The following is a 21,409-nucleotide window of genomic DNA, read 5'->3' as shown; positions in this document are numbered from 1 at the left end:
TAAAAACTGAAGCTGTCCTTAACCTCAAGCTTCCAACTTTTGTTTAAATGTTTTAGACTCTGGGGGATGCCTGGGTGGCTCAGTTGGTTAAGCGTCTGCCTTCGGCTCAGGTCAGAATCCCAGGGTCCTGGGATCGAGCCCCGCATGGGGCTCCTTGCTCAGCAGGGAGTCTGCTTCTCCCTCTGCCTCTCCCAGCTTGTGCTGGTGCTCTCTCTCTTTCACTTTTAAACAGTTTCTAGTAGGAGGGTACATCTTACACCCTAAGTCTGTGCAAATTTGTAAAATCAACAATTCTCTCTCCATCGACTTGAAATAAAACACAGAGAAAACCACTGTGTGTAATTCTGGTTTTATTGCTTATTAAGGATGTCATTCCATACAGTTTCAGGTAGACAGACTTTGAGCAAATGTACGGGGGGTGTTGAACAGCTGATGGCAATCCGGACGAGAATGTTTCAGTGTTTTACAGAAGGTGGTCAGAGGCGCCACGGCCACCATGACCCCCTACATGTGTACATTTCATATAAAAAGAGTAAAAACAGCTCATTGGCATTTAACTAGCATTATTCTTTGTCATCTCTGAACCACAAGAAGCCTGAACAATTTCAGAATCTTCAGAGCGAAACAGTTTGTTCCACGAGCAGATGTTGTAGTTCCAGTTTCCTTAAAAACAAGCAAACAAATCAACACAACGAAAACCATGTACACACAACCCCCAGGACAAAAGTTGGCCGCAATCCGGTGGTCTTGAATTTTAATGATTCTGTTCTATTAGTTCAAGATATCAAATGTGATTCAGCTTTTGAAAATCAGATTACACTTCTTCACCATAATTGTATTTACTGTGTAATTAAAATGATTTAACTGAGCCTAATGTTAGCCCAGTAAAAGCCACGGACATAATTTAAACTGCTCGTATGCTAAGGACGTGTCTTTACAAGTTCATTATTCTTTAAAAACTCAGACCCGAGCTGCACAGGTGTAACTGGAGGAACAACAGCCTCCCCTTCTAGAAATATTTATTTGTAGAAGGTTTTTCTAGGGTTTTCCAGCCGGGAAGCAAATGCAGTCACTGGAACTCACACAGACACATCAGTAACTTCCTGGTTACACGACACTAATAGGTACCCTACTCGTGATTAAAAAAAATAATCAAGCCTGTACTATGATTCAGCATTTGAAACACTTCTATGTCTATAACTAGGAAGATGCTCAGGCTGAGAAATCCACGTGGATACTTGAAAAGAAACAAGACTTGAGAGGTGGTTTTATGTTAAACCATTTAGGAGACCTGTTACCACACAACCAAAACCACACGGTAGCAGGTAAACAGGAATTTATTAAAACCACTGTCTCCAACAATACAAAAATTAAATATTAAGGCATCTTTTACTCCCATCTTGGTATATGCAGCAAAGAGAAATGTTTTCAGTGGGAACCAGCACTTCTATTCAAATGCTTTTGAATGTATTTGGCAGATTTATTTTTATATTCTCCTATTCCACATACGGCTGAAAACTCTCATGGTCAAGTATCATGACCCAAAGGAAGAGTATGAACAGATACTCATTTACTAAAAAGAAGCGGTTCACCCTTGAAAAATAAAAAGGAACTACAAAGAATATTATGTAAAAGTTCAAATATTAGTATTTAAATTTCTCTGGAGCAATTTATGCTTCAGTAATTAAGAGAAAGAAGAGATGAGGACTTTATTAAGACGAGAAGTCTATTAATATGGATCATGCCACAGAGTAACTGTTTACTCAGTATTCTGATCCACTGGGATGAGAGTTTCAAAAGGGCTTCCTACTCCTTTAAAAAATATCACATCCACTAGAACAAGATCATATAAATTCACATTGATTATTTATTATTTCCCATTTTGTCCATTTACAAAGCTCAACCATCTTCATAAAGTATACTAAACAGTAACATTTCACCTTTTATTAAGGCAAGTTTGTGAAAATAATTTAATACAACCAGATCTCTTCATGAACTTTCAGCTTAAAACGTTTTTTACATAAGAAACATACAAAAAAATTCTGTTTTATAAAAAGCCACCTCAATACCAGAAAAGAGTAATGAAGGATTTTGAACCCAGTTTACTTCTTAAAGGATGTTCTTCCCTTGTCTTCAATTCCAAGTACTATTCATCATCTTTAGAGCCAGTTTTGCTTAACTATAAAAGACAAAAAAGGACATCATCAACAAGATTAAGCTATCACATTACTTGAGTTCACTGTTTTCATTTATTACCAGAAATAAATATTTATAATTGATAGAACAACAGACAACAAGGTTCATGTAATTTAATACCAGCTACAGCGTTCAACGTATTTAACTACTTTTCAACTTCAGGCTCAGCTACTTTAAACATGATTCTTTAAAAATACAACCTCAATAGAGAAGGGGGGAAAAAATCCCTTGAGGCTTTCCAAGAAATAAATTGGAACCAAGAACATACAAAAGGTGCCACTTATAAAATGAATGACATTCTTCTATTATTTTCACAATAAAGACTTCAAAAATTTTAAACATTGTGGTTAAAAAAACCACATAAATTAAGTACAGTTTTAAAAATACGATAAAAATCTTAAATTGCAAGTCTTTTCTGATAAAAACCTATAGAATTTAGCAAATGGGGGAGAGGGTGGGGAGTTCCCAAAGAATACACAGACAATTCTGACCAGAATAAAGAAATCCCCGGTGAACCCAAACCCTGAGAACCCCAGAGAATGTGGGAAGCTGTGAAAAGCAGAAACTGTTAAGGGTAGCAGTTCTCAAACATTCTGGCCCCAGCTCCTCTTCCCACTTTGAGGATCTTAAAAGAGCTTTCTTTTAAATGTATATTAAACCTACAGTATTTGAAATTAAAACTGAGGAATTGAGTTCATGTAAAAATAACAACAGACTCACTCCATGATCACCGAATAACATTTCTTAAATGAAAAGCTGTGTCTTTTAAAACAAATAAAACTTAATGCGAAGAATAGTGTTGTTTTACATTTTTGTGAATTTCTTTATTACTGAGCTCAACAGAAGACAGCTGGGTTTTCACAAATCTGCTTCCACAGTAAGGCAGGTAAAATAGAAAACAGTGAACAGAAACACAGTACAAATAACTAAGAACAAACTGAGTTTTTGTTTTGTTTTGTTTGTTTTTTTCAAGATTTTATTTATTTATTTGAGAGAGAGAAGGAGAAACAGTGAGAGAGCACAAGCGGGGAGGAGAGGGAGAAGCAGGCTTCCCGCTGAGCAGGGAGCCCAATGCGGGGCTCGATGCCAGGACCCCGGGATCATGACCTGAGCTGAAGGCAGATGCTTAACCAACTGAGCCACCCAGGCACCCGAACAAACTGAGTTAATATAAAAATGCACGTACTTAGATTCTAAACCTACTCACCACCTTAGAAAATTCTGGAAAACACAAGAATATAAAAGCACACATTCTATTAGTGCTCTAATAGAAGAGTATTAGTGATGGCATCATTACACTTCAGGAGCCCCTGGTAAACACCACTGTCCACTTGTGAGAGAACGAGGAAAAAAGACAAACAACACCTTAACATTAGGATGTAAATAGTTTTGACCTTGCAGATGCCCAGAGGCCTCCAGGACCTCCCAGGGATCCCAAGATCATATTTGGAAACTACTAGCTTCGGGTAACAGATTCTGAGGCCAGACCCGCCTACGTGGTAACCTCCCTCCTAAAAATATCTTCGCCTATCTCCCAAGATTACTGGATTATTTCAATCTTCATTTTCTTTATATGTGCTGAAATTCTAATTTATATTAATAAGGACTCTGAAAAACAAGCAGGAAACTAAATTTCTGGAGCTAGGCAAGGAGGAGCACTACCACCTTTGGATTAATCAGATTACTTTTTGAGCCCAATTTCTGCTGACGGCTACTGTCTGGGAAGGATGCACTCTCATTCTGAAGCCTGAAGCATTTTAAGGAGGGAAACGACTTAGCTGGTGAGGTACATACAAGCACACCTAGGACAACACAGAGTATCCATCAGGCATCAGTGGAGGGGTGCCTGGCTAAATGAGAGAACGCGGAGAAGCCGCACCCACACAGACATCTTGTGTGCGGGTCAGCCCCTTGCTCAGGAAGCGGACAAGAAAGACTGCTGCTTTCTTCCGACTGCAGCTCACCTACTCCCAGGTAGTATTTCTGTACCAGGCACAAAGATTATTTTAAACAGTTTCTATAGCAAAGGTACCCCATGGCCCAAACCGCTGACTTGACCTCTAAGAATATACTGTTTATAAATTACCCGTATTTGTAGGTGCCCACTAAAATCCTAATCTTTAACTACCCTTGGATCATATTCATTACTTCTCACAGCAGTAGGGGCACTAATTGGCATGCAAAACTCATCTCATGAAGTCCTACAAAGAGGATTAACTAGGGGCGCCTGGGTGGCTCAGTCGGTTAAGCGACTGCCTTCGGCTCAGGTCATGATCCCGGGATCCTGGGATCCAGCCCCGCATTGGGCTCCCTGCTCAGCGGGAAGCCTGCTTCTCCCTCTCCCACTCCCCCTGCTTGTGTTCCCTCTCTCACTGTGTCTCTCTCTGTCAAATAAATACATAAAATCTTAAAAAAAAAAAGGATTAACTAAGCATCACTTTAATATATTGGAACCTACCAATAAGAAAAATATTGAGAGAAGGTGGCAAAAAACTTCAAGGTGAAAAGTAAACAATTTTAAATAAGAAAAACAGAAAATCCTTCTTGACAATGATGGGAAACTCCATCTAGGGTTTGCCCTCAAAAAATAGATATGAATTTCTACTAAGAAATCAAAGCATTCCTTTCGATGCCTTGTTTCTTATTTCCACTCTACCGCTAATCCAGAGTCATAGCTAGGCATGTTCGTTCTTCAGATGTACTTACATAAACAGTCATACTTCACTGTACTTACAGCTTAGTTCTACAGATTTTCCATTATTTAAATAAAGAAAATCTAAAACTGAAGGTGTAGGAAAGAAAAGAATGTGAAAGATATTTCAAAAATACTTACATGCTGAAGCAAAAAGGGAAACAGCCATTCCAGTAAAATTCAAAGGTTGAGGGGGGGAAAAATGAAGATATAAATTTCATTATTTGATGGCAGATTGATAACAATATTTTAAAGCCCAGAATATAAGTATTATATACCTTCACCACATCAACCCAGTTCCATCCTCGAGGCAGTTCTCCTTTGTGATCTAGAGGATAAAAATAGTAACTTTATGTCTAAGACCAAGCAGTAATTTTTAAAGCAATTAATACTCTAACAATAAGCTTTTGTATACCATTCTACACAATAGATTAAATACACAATAATAGATAGATCTACACAGTAACAGATTAAAATTTTAAATCATGTATTATATTAAGCTGGAAAACCAGTTTATCATCATTGTGAACTGAAAGCACCGTTCTCCTCAGGATACTTGCAAAGTAACTCAGACACACTCCCTTTCACATTTACCCTATTTCCATTCAAGACAAAACCATGATATTAAGACAAAAACATGGAGGTGAGTTGGAAACTCCAGGAAGAGGAATGAATCAATTTATTAGTTTCATGCACTTGTACAATTCTACCCTTTTTTATAAGGTTACGGCTTTTTTAAGTGAGATGGTTGTGCTACTTTACTGCTTCATGAGGCTTTTTAAACTACGAAGCTAGGCTCAAGACAAGAGTCCTTATAAATCAATGTCTGGCCTCGAAACTCAGAGGAGGCCTGGTCAACTTATTTATTAACTTTCGTGGTCTGATAAAATATTCATTATTTAGCCTAACATTGTTTAATCTGACAGGTCTTTAATCTGTTGGGAGTGCTTGAAAACAAGCTGAAACTTTATTTAAAAAAATTATAGTTTACAAAGCGACTTCATTCTTGTAATAGAATATTCAAACTTGAAGAACAGTTTAATAAATATAAGCGTTTTAGTATAAAAAGGTGTGATTTCCTTTATGCTTGATATTATCTCTATACATCTCATTTTATGAAATCATCAAAATCTGCATTTAAAACCAATACATTAATTTTACACAAGGGAAACAGAAACCAACCTCATGATTCTTACAGGACAGAAGCAGCATCACTGGACCTCAATCTTAGATGCTAATGGCTCTTTTCTACTTTATGCCAATAAGAATCTTATCCCACTGTTTATTGGTTGTCAGGGGTGTGGGGGCAGATCACCAATTTTGTTAACTAAAACTTACCCACGGTCCTTTTAAAGTTTTATTTAGAAAGCAAGCTTCAAGTCACAAACTCCTAGACCGTTAAGTACAGAAAGATGGTGCCTCTTAGGTGGGCATCATCAAAACGATGGAGGTGGGGAAACCATAATGAAAGGGAATGATCATAGGTCATTATGTATGAAAGCAACAGGTAATGAACTGACAGAGATGCTACAGCATTAAAAAAGAGATTAACCAAAATTCTAGAAAACAGATTGCAATGACTAATAATTCACTGCTTTGGTTGTTCATGCTTTAATATTAGGTATAATGGATTCCCACATTTGTTATTTCACAAACTATTGTGACTTCAAGAATGTCTTTTGAGGGCCAACAAAGGGCTGCAATCTTTTCATTCTGCCACACAGGACGTTAAACAAAACATAAGCAAAAAACCTGCCATCCCTTTATAAAAGGGCATTATTTTAAACTTCCTCACCAAAGTAAAAGGGTCAGTTCTTTTCAATAAAGGGCAGCTTGTAACCTTATACCAAGAACACACACACGTACAGACGTAAGTATACGTGGACACACTTGTGTATATGTATATAAATATATACATTTCCTTAACTGGAAAGAAAGTTTACAGACTGATACCAATTTGCGAATTTTCAGGTTAAATAAAGAGATCAAATATTATTGGTGATATGCAGTGGAATTTATAATTCTCTTCTAAAGGTCCATAAAATGACTCTGGTTTAGGAGACACAGAAATTCTATTCTTAAATCTTATTCTAATTATATAAATAAATCAACTACAGACAAAAACATTATATTATTATTTTTTAAATTTTTTTTTAAGATTTTATTTATTTGACAGAGAGAGAATGAGAGAGAGAGCACATGAGAGGGGGGAGGGTCAGAGGGAGAAGCAGACTCCCTGCCGAGCAGGGAGCCCGATGCGGGACTCTATCCTGAGACCCTGGGATCATGACCTGAGCCGAAGGCAGTCGCTTAACCAACTGAGCCACCCAGGCGCCCCTATATTATTTTTTTTAAAACATTATATTATTTATTGTGCTAAGATCTAATGGTATACCAGACTTCATTTCAAATGAAAGCTACAGTTCAAAAAATATTTAGGCAGATACACATATCTGCCAGAAAGGTAAACAAATAGGAAAATCCCAAACATGTCAGAAAGGGTACAAGTAGGATACACTTTTGTATGCTATTCTGTTTCTCAACCTCGAGACTCATTTATAGTTATTTTGCCACTTACTTACCTTCCCCTCAAACGGTGATCTCTTGTGGTAAAGTAATAAATATTTTCAATATACGTCTGTGACCCAAGACAGCATCTGATCCCAATGTTCCAAGGATGAAGAAGAGAGAACTACTCTTCTGAATCAAAATACACTTATTAAGCACTCATATCACCCTAAAAAGCAACCTATCTGCGTTATAAAAAAATAAATAAATAAACACAAACCTGTTTTATCTGCCAGCTTACGCTTCTGTGCTTTTGAAAGCTGTTCTTTTTTTTCTTTTTTCTTACTTGATGGGGCTGTATTAGGAGTTTCAACGGAGATGATGCTGCTTATGGGTATCTAGAAGAAAAACAGATAATTCCTATACTAATGCCTTAAAACTTACGGAGTTACACTAAATATGGCTACATCCTCAAACGAGTTGACAATTTTTAGATCTGTGAAGTAAAAAACTCCCGTATTATGCTCTCCGTTTATTAGAGACCATTAGCTATAATGTGCCATTAGCACATTGCTTTCATTCTTCTAAAAATTCCCATAGAGGGACTTACATAATGTTAGTTCCATTGTTATTAACCAGGTCTCTGAAAAAGAAGACCTGATACCAACATTCTGTTGAAGCGCTGAAGTTCTTTTTTTTTTTTTTTTTTAAAGATTTTATTTGTTTATTTGACAGAGAGAGACACAGCGAGAGAGGAAACCACAAGCAGGGGGAGTGGGAGAGGGAGAAGCAGGCTTCCCACCGAGCAGGGAGCCCGATGCGGGGCTCGATCCCAGGACCCCGGGATCACGACCCGAGCCGAAGGCAGACGCTCAACCGACTGAGCCACCCAGGCGCCCTGAAGCGCCGAAGTTCTAAGATAATTTTATAATTTGGGTAATTTGCTTGATTTGGAAATTTAAATATGTCTTTAAGAAAAGTCACACGTGCCTACCTAGAAAACCCTGATTCCCTGAAGAAATGAAGAAAATCTTCATGAATGAAGAAAGATATTTTAAGGGTGCCTGGGTGGCTCAGTCAGTTAAGAGTCTGACTGCTGATTTTGGCTCAGGGCATGATCCCAGGGTTGTGAGATTGAGCCCTGCGTTGGGCTCCGTGCTCAGCGCAGTCTGCTTGAGATTCTCTCTCCCTCTCCCTCTGCTCCTCCCCCCGCTCTCTCTCTCAATAAATAAATAAAATCTTCAAAAAAAAAAAAAAGAAAGAAAAATATTTTAATTTGGATTCATGTAATCAGAGTGTGATAGGCAAAATTTAAAATGCTTACTACGTGCCAAGCATTGCTGTAAATGTTGTTCATATACTACTCATTTGATCCTTACTACAATCTTTTGAGGTAGATACTATTATAATCCCTGTTTTACAAAAGAAAAACTGAGCACAGTGAGATTAAGACATTGGGCCCCTTTCCCCCACCAAAAAAAGTCACATGGTGAGTGGTGCAGTGAGGATCTTCAGGGCCCCCTGGTGTGGCCCATAGTCCACCAGCTCTGCTACCACCTTCTACCACTAGAGAGCTGCCCTCAGTGTTCTTCTGTGTTCTGTTAGGCATGTGGAAGGCAGACCTGCTCAAGGGGAAGACAACAGGGCCGCTGCTCTCAGAAAGCCACTGGCCTGGTTCACAGAACTCAACAGACTCTGACCACGGAAAGCCTTTTAGCACATGACTGGGTGCAGCTCTAAAAAGAGACGCCTGCGGTCATAAAAGGTGATGATGTCCTAAAATACTGTTAGAAATAAAATAATTTTTTTTCCTATTAATAAAGTCTCTTCAAGCTTGCACCAAGTTCAAAGTGAACTGGGGCAAGACTATTGACAACTAAAGAAGGCTCATGAAGAAAGTAATTTCAAATGTATTTTAGCACCACATCAGAAATCCTCAATCTGAGCTTTATGAAGACATTAAATACATTTAAACAAATATTTGGTTCAACACCACCTTAGTTTTTGGTGGGTACATGAAGTATTCTGGTCTTATATGAAGGGTAAGATCTAAAGGATATGATTTCATTTTTCAAGTTAAATAGACACTAAGAAACTTAAAATTTACTATTCTTATTTAACTCAGATGTAACTTATTTTATTTATTTTTTTAAAGATTTTATTTATTTATTTGAGAGAGCGAGAGAGAGCACGAGCTGGGGGAGAGGCAGAGGGAGAGGCAGAGTCCCCATTGAGCAGGGAGCCCGATGGGGGTGCTCCATCCAAGGACCCTGGGATCATGACCTGAGCTGAAGGCAGGCAGTTAACTAAGCCACGCCACGCCCCTAACTATTTTCAATCTAACACAAAACCTCCTTCCAATTAAAAAAAAATAATAACTAGCAAAGATGAATTAGTAGCAGAGTGAAACCAAAACGAAGCACGAGCTTACTGTAGAATTCACGGGCTGGTGATTCTCCATGAACTGCTCCTTATTGTCCTTGGCATATTCAAACAATGTGTAGGTCATGGCGGTCCCGAGATTGACCTCCACTGCTTCCTGTAACTTGGCTAATATGCTCTGCTTTACAGCCGATGATCTATAATGCACAAGAAACATATTGCTGAGAGAAAAGTAAGAGACAGCATTACAAAAAAACAATGAAAACGGAACACTACTCACATGGTGTTGTTAAAAAAAGCGTTCATAGATATAATTGGAGGTGTTTGGGGATATGTTTCTGTCCAGGAAATCTCTATTAAGAAGGCTTTGGGATCACCATTTTCACCTATCTGAAGAAAAGGGAAATCTTAGGCTTGTAAAAAGTGATACAAACACAGAATATTTAATTATGACTTTTAAAATGATGAATTACTGCCGATGCTCATGATCAGATCAGAAACGTAGTATTCTGAAAAGTTCAGGGGTACAGGCTGAGACTTGGCAGGGGGTGACGGCCATATTAACAGAACCTGACTTGATGTCCATGGCCTGTCTCTCCAACCAGCCCTCCAGCTTTTTCTAGTATCAAGACTGTCTTACCTAAATTTTTGTTTTCATCAGAGCTTTCTGGGGACAAAGATAAGACATCAACTGCGGGGGACAGGAAGAGAATGGACAAAAATAATAATCCACCAACTTGAAAGACCTAATCTTTGCCCTAAGTTTTCTAATTGCCAAATCAGACGAGGCGTTAAAAACAAGTGATTGATATGCATTAGCACAATACCAAGACCAGAAAAAGAAATGTAAAATTTAGAGAAAAAAGGAAAAGGTAAAGAGATAAGGTTTAGGAATGCCTTAGGCTGGGTGAGAACTTTCAAGATCTACTGGCTAAGCAACCTTCAAATATGCGATACAATGTTACTAACTATAGTCACCATGCTGTGCATTACATCCCTAATTTTTTTTTATAACCCGAAGTTTGTAACTTTTGACTCCCTTCACCTGGATAATTTAAAGATGTCTTTTCTGTTTCTTTTTCTCTCCCCAACTTTGTATTTGAAACATTTTAATCTCATAGAGAAACTGGAATAGGACAATGAACACTCACTGACATGTATCTTATTCACCAAATACCTTTGCCTCCTTCCACTTCTCTTTCTATTACAGAATCGCCCCCTCCCTCAATGAGGGTAACTTTTTTTTTTCCCTTTGGTTTTTGTTGAACTATTTGAAAGTAAGTTGCAGCAGACATGATGAAACATCCTTAAAGATTTACAGGGTAAAGTACCCTAAGAATAAGGACATTCTCCTCTAGAACTACACTACCATTGTCACACCCAAGAAATTCAACATTGACACAGAGATATTATCTAATTCGTACTCCATCTAAAAAATTTCCCATTCATATCCAAAGTGTCCTTTAATAAACCACCTTCTCAACCCACAAATCCATAATCCACTGAGGATCATGGATTACATTTGGTTGTCAAATTTCTTTATTCTGCTTTTATTTAGAACAGTCCCCAGCCACCCTGCCTGCCTTTTAAATATCTTTCATGACAAAAAGAATTGAAGGCCAGTTTTCTTGTATAATGTCCCCAGATCAGGACTGTCTGTTTCCTGCATCCAATTCAGATTAAATATTCTGGTAGGGATACTACACAGGTGATGTGGCATATTCCCATAGCATCATATAAGGAGGCACATAAGATCTTCTGGAATCATCACTGGTGATACTAAGCTTGATCAGTTCGGTTAAGGTGATATTCTTCAAATCTCTTCAGTGTAAAGGTACCTTTTCGATTTTGTAATTAACAAGTAATCTGTGGAGTGACACTACAAAACCAGGTGAATATACTGCTTCTCAACAACTTTTCAGTCCAAGGTTTTAGCATCCATTAATGAGCCTTGCCTGAAATGATCATCATGTTGGTGGTTGCAAAATGGTGATTTTTCTAATAAAACTATGGGATGATTCATGAGTCAGCATCTCATCCTTGCGTAGGGCTATGCTGATCTCCTCTGTAATATTTTTAGTGTATGTGCTGCTTTTTAAAAAATATTTATTTTTAGACAACAGCAATAGATTTAAAATTTTTTCACCCCAAACTGTCACTTGATTCACCTTTACTCTCTGACCACTGATTTTTTATTCCCTTCCCCTCACCCTCAATCACAAGACACACCAATATAAGGTGAGGCTTAGACATTATGTCAGATAGGGGCGCCTGGGTGGCTCAGTCGGTTAAGCGGCTGCCTTCGGCTCAGGTCATGATCCTGGGGTCCTGGGATCAAGCCCCACGTCCAGCTCCCTGCTCAGCGGAGAGCCTGCTTCTCCCTCTCCCTCTGCCCGCCACTCTGCCTACTTGTGCTCTCTCTCCATCCATCTGTTGAATAAATAAATAAAATCTTAAAAAAAAAATTATGTCAGATAAACTTAGGGACCTGCTGATATACGCCTATGTAAGTTGATGACATCACTGGTTTATGCTTGTGTTTCAAATGCAGAGATAGTGAAAAAGTGGTAAAAGTTACTTGCTCTATGCAATTACTAAGTCCTTACTCAAGGTGTGGGTAGGAACAAGGTGCCATGTGTCTCCTACAGTCCTAGGTACAGAAAATACAAAAATAGAGGTAAGATCATTCCTGTCTTCAAGGGAGCAGACATTTAGGTAACTCACGAAACCGCAGCACGATTAAAAGTTTACAAGAGACAGAACAAAGTATGAAGAAATAGGGAATGGTCAATTCTGCTTTGAAGTCAAGGGAAAGCTAGAAGACAAGGCCCAAATACAGAGGAGCTTGAGTTAGGCATTAAAGGAGAAGTAGGCTGGATGAGGGACGTGAGGTGAGGGCATGAGCAAATGGCATGTCCACAGGCACCGTATTAAAAAAATGCAGGGAGGGGCGCCTGGGTGGCTCAGTCGTTAAGCGTCTGCCTTCAGCTCAGGTCATGATCCCGGGGTCCTGGGATCAAGCCCCGCATCAGGCTCCCTGCTCGGCGGGGAGCCTGCTTCTCCCTCTCCCTCCCACTCCCCCTGCTTGTGTTCCCCCTCTTGCTGTCGCTCTCTGTGTGTCAAATAAATAAAATCCTAAAAAAATGCAGGGAAATGTTCCACAGGCTACTGTGTCTCATGAATGGTAGTGGCTGGGAAAGTCTGGAGAGGCAATCTGAATCAAACAGAAGGGCCTTGAGTGTCAAGCTAAGGAATTTAATCCCTATTCTATAGGCAGGAGAAACCCATGGGGAAACCCTTCTAAACGAAGGAATGGGGTAACTAATTATGTGTTTCAGAGAACCACCTAGACGTCTGCAGGAGGACTACCGGTGAGGTGTGGGGGGAAGCTTCCGACCGAACTGAAAGGGGAGAATCGTTCAGGAGGTTACGAAACCAGTCTGCTAAAGAGGAACTGAGGGGTCTGACCAGGACCCAGGCAGACCTGTACCCTAGGTCCTCTGGCTCTCAACACAAACAAGCTTTCCAAACCTCACGTTTTATACCCTTGAAATCCATCCTGCAGTCACAGCAGAGTATCCCTCCTGTAGGACTTAGTTCTCAATCTCCCACTTGGTAAGGGGTAAGTGGCAGTGTTTGGGGAAGTCTGGGGAGGCAGCTGGATTCAAATCAAAGGGCCTAGGACTTAACCCCAGTGTTAACCTTGGCCATTAAGTTTTTTTATTGTTCTATCCATGGAGTAGTGTAAAGACTGTTGAGCTTGAAAGGGAATTGAGAGGAGCTAAACAGAGAAGAGAGTCTCTAAAGAAAGTAATGATAAAGAATTCATCTTCTGTAACAGTCTATAATAATGACACATAAGGATCACTTATCACATAATTTATTTTAAATGATGATGTAAATAACTAAGTCTCATACAAAAAAAACTTTCTCACACCACTACTACTTATAATCATCTGGAAAAATGCTTTATGTTATTTATTTACAAAACAAGATACTGGTACTGTTTCATGTTGAGAACAGTTATGAGCAAACTCCCTTTTAAAGAATATGTAAAAAATATTAACACATATTGATTATATGGAATTAGGAAAATACTAACTTTTCTTGACTATATCATGGTGGTGGGGGGGAATAATACTAGACTTGGAATAGAGACCTGGATTTTAATTCTAGTATTTATCAGCATCAGCTGGGAAAGCTTGGGAAGTTATGACTGAGAGACGCTATCTTTAAAGTTAGAAGGCAAGACCATATAATTTCTAAGGTTTCTTCCACTTCTAACATTTGATAATTCTGACACAATAAAAACAAGTTTATCTTAGTTTTTCAAAGTTTCTGAATTGTTTTCAAAAGCTAAAAATAACTGATGTCACGGTGATGAGCTTTCGTGCAAAGGCTTCAGAAAATCCAAAGACGTAACAAATTTAAACCATTAAATTGATAAAACAAAATCATTTAAAAAATGAAAGCATCTTTAGCAACCTTCAATCTTTTCTAGCAAAGTGGCAAGGGCTCCTAGTCATGTCACATCTTACCCTGTATTGAAATGACACTGGACTTAATTCCCGGAAGCTTTCATCTCCTTCATAAATAGAACGTAGAGCTTCCAGTTCCATCTGAAAAAAGAATGATTCAAATGAGTTTTGTTTAGTGGTATAAGTGGATTAGAAATAGAGGGTCTTTAGTGTCTGATTCAAGCCCACTCAACTATGTAAAACTTAGCTACTCTAGATGGCCTTTGATGTTTGTAATATGTGTATATAACATATATATGTGAGTACAGCAACACAGTATTAATACTAATACTTACTTTAAAATTACGTGCCAGGCACTCCTAAGCATTTTACAGTGCACTATCTCACTAATTCTCACATTAATCCTGAGAAGAATATCTTATTTTCTCCTTTCTAGCAAGGAGGAAAATAAGTCAGTTTAAAGCAACTCCAGAGCATGTGTCCTAGGCTGGGGTAGAGAGCGCGTCATACTTGGAGATGAGAAATACAAAGCACAATAATTCCCCACTGTATACATGTATTATTTGTATTTGTAATCCTTCCCACAGAATGATATGAAACTTGAAAAACCACTTACAGATAATGAAAAGAACTTAAAAAAAAAAAAAAAAGATGGTTAGAAAAAGGTTTGACAAGGATCTATCCAAGATGGAAAAAAGGACTGCAAGAGAAAATGTAACTAATAATCCTTGCCTGGAAATATTTCTTAGAACACTGTGGGCTGACAAATGAGAAGACTCAATCACCGTTGTGATTACTGATGAACAGGTGAAGAAGAGAAGCAAAGAAAGACAGTACTTTGGTACATTTTTTAGTTTTCAAAAAGATGCATGTCATGGGGGCACCTGGGTGGCTCAGTCGGTAAGCGTCTGCCTTCGGCTCAGGTCATGATCCCAGGGTCCTGGGATCGAGCCCCGCATCCGGCTGCCTGTTCAGCGGGAAGCCTGCTTCTAGCTCTCCCCCTCCCTCTGCTTGTGTTCCCTCTCTTGCTGTGTCTCTCTCTGTCAAATAAATAAAAAAAATCTTTATAAAAAAAAAAAGATGGATGTCATGAAAGCTACAAACTAAAGACAGATAAAATTTTAGACTAGATTATTAAAGAAATAGTTTGTGGGGGCCTAGGGGACTAAAGAGTAGCAGTCTGTAAGCCTTGGCAAGCATACGAAAAACAAGATAAATGTAAGCAACCCTTATTAGAGAGGATAACTTGATTGGTACATCAAGGAAAGGCACAGAACAGTCTACCTGGGTTTCTCTTTCTACCTTCACGTGAAAAAAATACAGGAGTTCAACTGGATTTAAGAACAACCAAGATTAGATTAGAAAGAACCACCTTACTCAAAATATAGTGCTACTCCTCCTGCCCTTAATCCTTTCCTGTATTTTAACTAACGAGTAGGTCAGGAACAAAAATTGAAGGCAGCCTTATGAAATTGATGAATGACAATTTGATGGAACAGTGAATCATGCTGGTGGCTGAATATGAATTCAAAATGCCCTTGAAAAACCATCTAACGAGATGAAATTTTATAGGTAAGTGGAAGAACTTGTCTTTAGATCCCTAAACATACAAGTAGAGGATGAAAGACAAATTGCTTTGTATAGAAACTCAAAGGGTTGTAATTGAGAGTAACTAACTGTAGAAAACTGTGATGTCACAATTTTAAAACAGGACATTAGTACACTTAATCTGTCCACAGACACACAATTTCAAGACAATGAAGGAACAAAAAGAATGGACATATGGAAAAAAGCTAAAAGGAATCATTTAGTATAAGAAGAGGACATCTGAAAAACGGGGCAGAAAACTGATTTCAAAGATCTGAAAATCAGTCATGTGGAAGAAGAATGGAATTCTATTGTTAAAATGGAGATCCTTGGGCCCCCCAGGAATTCCAATTCAGTAAATCTGAAATACAGTGGCAGGCACCTGTTTTTCTAGCAACCACCCCGATGATTCTAAGGCAGTGCTCCATGGGTCAAACTTCGAGAAATATGTGATAGGCTCCACGCTGCACGGTAAGAATTTGTTGGTGCCTCGACTTAGAAACTCACTTGGCAAGAACAGTTTAGAAGGGATTTCACCAGCTTGTTGGACTTTGGGTCCTTTTAAGGTAACTTCCATTCCAGGGATTCTGTCACATTTATCTTGTAAAAGTGCTAACTTTCGACAAATATATTTTAAATGAAGAGTGAATTTCTTATCTAAGAGACTCGGATTCTAGTTCTGATTCTACCCACATGTTCACTGTGCAGCCCTGGGGCATCCACTTTACCTTTGCAAACTCTTCTCCTCATCTGGACACATTACACAATTAGACGGCTCCCCTAGAGATGACCTGTTATCATTCCCTGATCGTATGATTCAATGTCAAAGTGGCATTTCATGAGAAAACAGCTGAGCATGAACTCTACGATTCAGGTGGTACGTGCATGCACAAAATAGCCTTAATTTCCATTGGACAACTACCAGATGGATAAATGCTTCCACCAAACAGAAAGGCCAGAAATCGGAGACAGTGTCATTATTTTCCTCCACCGGAAATTTAACTAACTCAATTAAGTCTCTCCCTACCAGCCAAGAAATTTAAAAATTTTAAGGTAATCAGATTCCAAACAGCTTAACTCCGTACACAAGCGCTGAACAAGAACACCGGGGATTTAAGGCGAGGCAAGAGCACTGGGTCGCCTACCAAGGACACGCATCCTTATCATTAAGGAGACGTGGGGCCACTCCCGGGCTTGCAAAACTGAAAACTACAGCGGGAGCGGAGGCAGAGGCGGACCTGTCCCGTTCCCGTGTGCTTGGCCTCTCCTCGCAGGACACCCGTAAACTTGGGGCACCCTAGCCAGGCTGTCCGCTGTAGGCGCGAAGGCACGTGCGGGGCCGCTCGTCCCGGCGCCGGGTCCCAGCAGGGCCCCGGGGGCTCAGCCGCCGTCCCTCGGAGCCGAGGCACCGCGCCGGCGCGGGGAAGGGGCGTCCAGCCAGGGGGACTCACCTCTTGGTCCTCGTTGGCACTCATCGCGCCGGCTGCGGGACGCCCCCCGGGAGGGCGTCGGCGACAACGCGAAAGGAGAGCAGTGGCCCCGAGCCCGGGGCGTCCCCCTTCAGAGCCCTGGGCCGCGGGAGGCACACCCCTCGCCCCGCGGACGAGAGTCACGCGCGCCCCCGGCCTCCGGGCAGCGCGAAGCTGCCTGCGGGAGGTCTGTGGGCGGGGAGCCCGAGGCCGCCGAGGGTGGGGCGCCGGGGCGACTAGGGAGACGCTGCAGGGCGGTAGCGGCAGAGGCTCCGCCTCCTCCTCCTTCCCGCTTTTCCTATTGGCTCCTTTTCTCCCCACCCCTATTTCCTACGGAAATGGAGCGTCTTCCTACGTTTTGTGGAGCCGCGTTAAGTTTCGGGACAGCGGTTGGCGTAGAGCGCTGTCACTCAGGTGCCCAAAGTGCTTCCTGTGCCTGCGCCGGCGAGTGCCGGGAAGTCTCGCTTGCGGGCCCCGGGCTCTGGGGCGGTGGCGGTAGGGACGGCCCCCGGCGTTCTGTGACACCCTACCTGCTTCCCCGCGCCGTCCCCCGGCTTGCGGCGACCGGCCACAGCTGCAGCGGGCCCGGGGCGTGCGGCCTGGGTGAGTCCGGCCCCGGAGACCCGCGGGGCCCGGCGAGGCCGCCGAGGGAGAGCGCTAGCTCTGAACAGTGCTGGTTTTGAGGGGGAGGGGGCTGCGTTTTCCTTCGGCGTCTGCGGGTGCAGCCCTGGCATTTCTCTTCCAGCCCCTAGGGCCTTCAGGCTTTAAGGGGAGGGAGAGGAGAGGGGGAAGATCGCGTCTGCCTTGAGGGCTGCGGCGTTATTTCTCCCTTTCCTCACTGGATCTCCCTGGGCAGAATGCTGAGACCCTGGGGATGGTGTCTTTCTAAGTAAAGTGGGTGCTTCGCGTTCTCAACATCTGTTCCCCGCCCCCACCCCCGCTCCATCCCGGCCCCAAATTGTCATTCCCCTTAGAATCGTCTTGCAGTCCTTAGTAGCCTTGTGTACTACACCCTGAACCTGCATGAATTAAAAAATAGTGACCACGTTGTGTTTTTTAACCTGCCACTTTGATTAGGTCGCCTTTCTTTGCAGTATGTTATCCTTTTCAAGAACCTTCCTTAGTATTTTCCACGCCAGCTTCCAGAGTACTTCCCCTTGCGTTACATGATCTCCCTTCCAGCGTGTTCACTTATGACTTTTGCACCTCCTTGCATGTCCTACTTTGTTAGTTGCTTCATTGGCTTCTAGGAGATCTGGAAATTTCTGCAGACTGTCATTAAGATCCACACAACCTCTGCACCTGTCCTTTGCCGGTGTTTTTCCCATTCCCATCCCTTTGCTGTAGAATAAGCAGTACTGTCTCAGGTGCCAAAAGCTTTTAATAGTGTGTGGCAAGAATTTCTGATACAGTTTTCATACGTTAATTTTTGGGGACAGAATGACAATAATTTAAGCTGGGCTGTCCATTATGATAGCCAGTAGCCGTATGTGGCTGTTGAGCATGTGAAATTGGCTAGCCTGAATTGAGATGTGCTGTGAATGTACAATGCACATCAGATAATGAAGACTTGATACAGAAAAGTGAAATATCTCAGTAACTTATATTTGTGTCGAAGTATTAACATTTTGGACACATTGGTTAAATAGAATATTAAAATTCCACCTGTTTTTATTTTTTAATATGACTAGAAAATTTTAAATTATGTGGCTCATATTATATTTCTTTTGGACAGCACTGTGATTTAAAGCTTTGTAAGTCATTTCTAGATCCCTTATTTCCACTCCATATTCAAAGACCACAGCTAATTCTCATGAGCCTCTGGGGTTTTTAAATGAAGAAATGGACCTTTAGGGCTCTAATCTAGATTCTTTGGTATAAAGCAAAGGCCCCTGTATAATGTGTTTTGACCATCTCTTCTTAATTTTCAACCCCAAATTCCCTAGAACTAGAGTTTTTCTTTCTCTGAACTGGTGATCCTTTGCCCTCATAGCTTAATCCTGTCTGGAAAATATCTGCTTAAATAATTCTAAAACTTCTATGTCTTATAGAAATTTGTCATTTCTGGTAAGCTTTCCAAATCATTTATTCAATACCCATTATTCTTTTGGTACTTAAGTGTGAGAAGCCTAATGATCTTTTTTAAATTAACTTTTCAGCTAAAAATATTTGGTTATCAAGTAGTGGTACAGTGCTTTTCACTTTTCACAAAAATTGCATTTGAGGTCTGTAAGATATACTGGGAAGATCACCTTTGAAAAGGAACTCTTGATACATGATTTTGGAAATGAGAAATGGTCTTTAAAATATAATGGCAATTTTCTTTGGAATAAATACAGTTTTATATAATTGCTTTTCTATAATTAGCGTGTGGTAGGATTTATTATAGGTTGATTGTCAGCTGAAGGACACAGTGGAAACTTGTACCTCCTAGACATTTTCATTGTTAGTTTATCTCTTCTAGATTTTCCTTTAAATAGTACACTTTACATTAATTATGGAGAAGTGAGAAATCATAGCTATTTAAATAAGTAGTATATTATTTTAATAATTTCCCAGGAATTCAGAAATTAGATGTTAGCAATTACGAAGAAATTAGATAGTTGTATTTATTATATGTAAGTCAGCAGTTATTTTTCTTTATGTCAGAAATGAGTCATGAGACCTATTTTAACTTGATCACCTTCCTGCAGACACTCGAAAAGATTCAGTCTCTTGCCTTTTTGTAATGTTTTATAAATGGTGGAGGCTCATAGATGAGATATGGATATGGGCTTTTAAGACATTTTGAATGTATTTACATTTGTATTTCAGATTTTTCCTGACACCTTGAACATGAGCCCCACACAGTGGGACTTCCCTGTGGAATTATGTTGTCGGCCTATGGCTTTTGTTACCCTTACGGGCCTGGATGTGGTTTATAATGCTGTCCATCGAGCTGTCTGGGACGCTTTCTGTGCCAATCGGAGGGCTGATCGGGTACCAATATCTTTCAAGGTGCTCCCAGGTGACCATGAGTATCCCAAATGTAGGCCTAAGGTAATGACATGATTGCATGGGGCCTTTTCCTTCTCTCCCTCTCTTCCTCTTTATGCGTGTATACCTTTTTTGTTCCTAATGTCTGTGCTGGAAAACCCCTGAGTTTATCAAAGCCATGGTTATAGTGATTCATTAAGAAAACCCAAGGCTTTTTCATGTATGTAATACACTATAGGTATGTTTAATGATAGCTATTTTTTTTTTTAACCCCAGAGGAATAATTACTTTATAATTATTAAGCTTTCTATCCTGGGTTTTCTTTTTTTGCATTTGCTTAAAGCCCTCTCTAAAAGGAAGTCTCAGGGCGCCTGGGTGGCTCAGTTGTTAAGCATCTGCGTTTGGCTCAGGTCATGATCCCAGGGTGCTGGGATCGAGCCCCGCATCGGGCTCCCTGTTTGGCGGGAAGCCTGCTTCTCCCTCTTCCACTCCCCCCACTTGTGTTCCCTCTCTTGCTGTGTCTCTCTCTGTCAAATAAATAAATAAAAGAAAAAAGAAGTAAAGGGAAGATCTCACATTCCCCATTTATCATTACCCAGTGTCATTATAGAATCCACGGTCTTTGCAGTTTGGTTCAATTTCCCACATCCCTTTTGAGCACTTGCTTTTTTGGGTTAGGTACTAGGAAGTATGCAATAGGCTGGTGATAGAAATTTAAATAAGATAAGCTCTCTGTCCCTGGGGAGTTGTACATAAACTAAAACAGTTTATTTAGTGTGGAGGGAGGAAAGTTCAAAACTGACTTTTAGGTTGAACATAGAAGAGACGGATTTACCTACAAAAATCAGAGAATGATGTTAATAATAGCAGCTAATAAATAAAAAGTGCTTACTTTGCTTTTTAAAGAAAATCATGTACATTGATTTGTTGTTTATCATAATCTTATGAGTTGGTCTGAAAGTCGGTTAACAAGACACACTGATCAGAATAGGCCACCTGCTCTTTTTTTTTATTTTATTTTTATTTTTTGCCCTGGAGCAATGTTTCTGACAGACCAGTCTTTGGACCAAGGATATCATCATCACTGGTGATGTTTATGAAAAATGTAAACGCAAGGCCTT

General features: G+C 40.3%; 2 protein-coding genes and 1 pseudogene across 7 annotated transcripts in view; 1 reads left to right on the top strand and 2 right to left on the bottom strand.

Moving 5' to 3' along the window:
- Window positions 1-333: 333 nt before the first annotated feature.
- Window positions 334-17,559, bottom strand: RWDD4 (RWD domain containing 4). Of its 3 annotated transcripts, XM_054508557.2 has the most exons (8): window positions 17,295-17,558; window positions 14,317-14,397; window positions 10,059-10,168; window positions 9,828-9,975; window positions 7,677-7,794; window positions 5,167-5,216; window positions 2,107-2,179; window positions 334-663 (listed from the first exon to the last, which is right to left on the bottom strand). In XM_054508557.2, exons 1-7 carry the CDS (start codon window positions 17,316-17,318, stop codon window positions 2,147-2,149), a joined length of 564 nt encoding a protein of 187 aa, XP_054364532.1. In that variant the 5' UTR covers window positions 17,319-17,558; the 3' UTR covers window positions 334-663; window positions 2,107-2,146. The 3 variants fall into 3 exon arrangements, with proteins under 3 accessions (XP_054364532.1, XP_045735576.1, XP_054364531.1); XM_045879620.2 differs by lacking the exon at window positions 2,107-2,179 and having other exon boundaries at window positions 17,295-17,559; XM_054508556.2 differs by having other exon boundaries at window positions 334-2,179.
- LOC123849144 (U6 spliceosomal RNA) lies at window positions 11,782-11,882 on the bottom strand (annotated as a pseudogene).
- Window positions 17,560-17,736: 177 nt separating the features above from the next.
- The window catches only part of TRAPPC11 (trafficking protein particle complex subunit 11), a 48,175-nt gene continuing 44,502 nt past the window's right edge, over window positions 17,737-21,409 (top strand). For 2 of the 4 annotated variants that reach the window (XM_045879623.3, XM_045879622.3), the window contains exons 1-2: window positions 17,737-17,915; window positions 20,127-20,351. In XM_045879623.3, coding sequence (XP_045735579.1) covers window positions 20,148-20,351 — 204 coding nt within the window. In that variant the 5' untranslated portion in view covers window positions 17,737-17,915; window positions 20,127-20,147. Of the gene's footprint in view, window positions 17,916-20,126; window positions 20,352-21,409 lie in introns of those variants that run through there. The other 2 variants (XM_045879624.3, XM_054508558.2) reach the window with 2 other exon arrangements.

The sequence above is a fragment of the Mirounga angustirostris genome, unplaced genomic scaffold (assembly GCF_029215605.1).
Source record: "Mirounga angustirostris isolate CCGP_5_RB_7025 unplaced genomic scaffold, mMirAng1.0.hap1 SCAF_2, whole genome shotgun sequence".
NCBI lineage: Eukaryota > Metazoa > Chordata > Mammalia > Carnivora > Phocidae > Mirounga > Mirounga angustirostris.
Note: the sequence above shows the minus strand (reverse complement) of the source record. Positions and strands in the feature narration are given on the sequence as shown.

Coding starts and splice junctions, on each gene's coding strand:
- RWDD4 (XM_045879620.2), bottom strand. CDS start 17,318: ATGAGTGCCAACGAGGACCAAGAG. Junction 7,795..9,827: donor ACCAGCCCGTGAATTCTACA/GTAAGCTCGTGC, acceptor TTTTTCTTCTAG/ATACCCATAAGCAGCATCAT. Junction 664..5,166: donor ACTGGGTTGATGTGGTGAAG/GTATATAATACT, acceptor CTTGTTTTTAAG/GAAACTGGAACTACAACATC.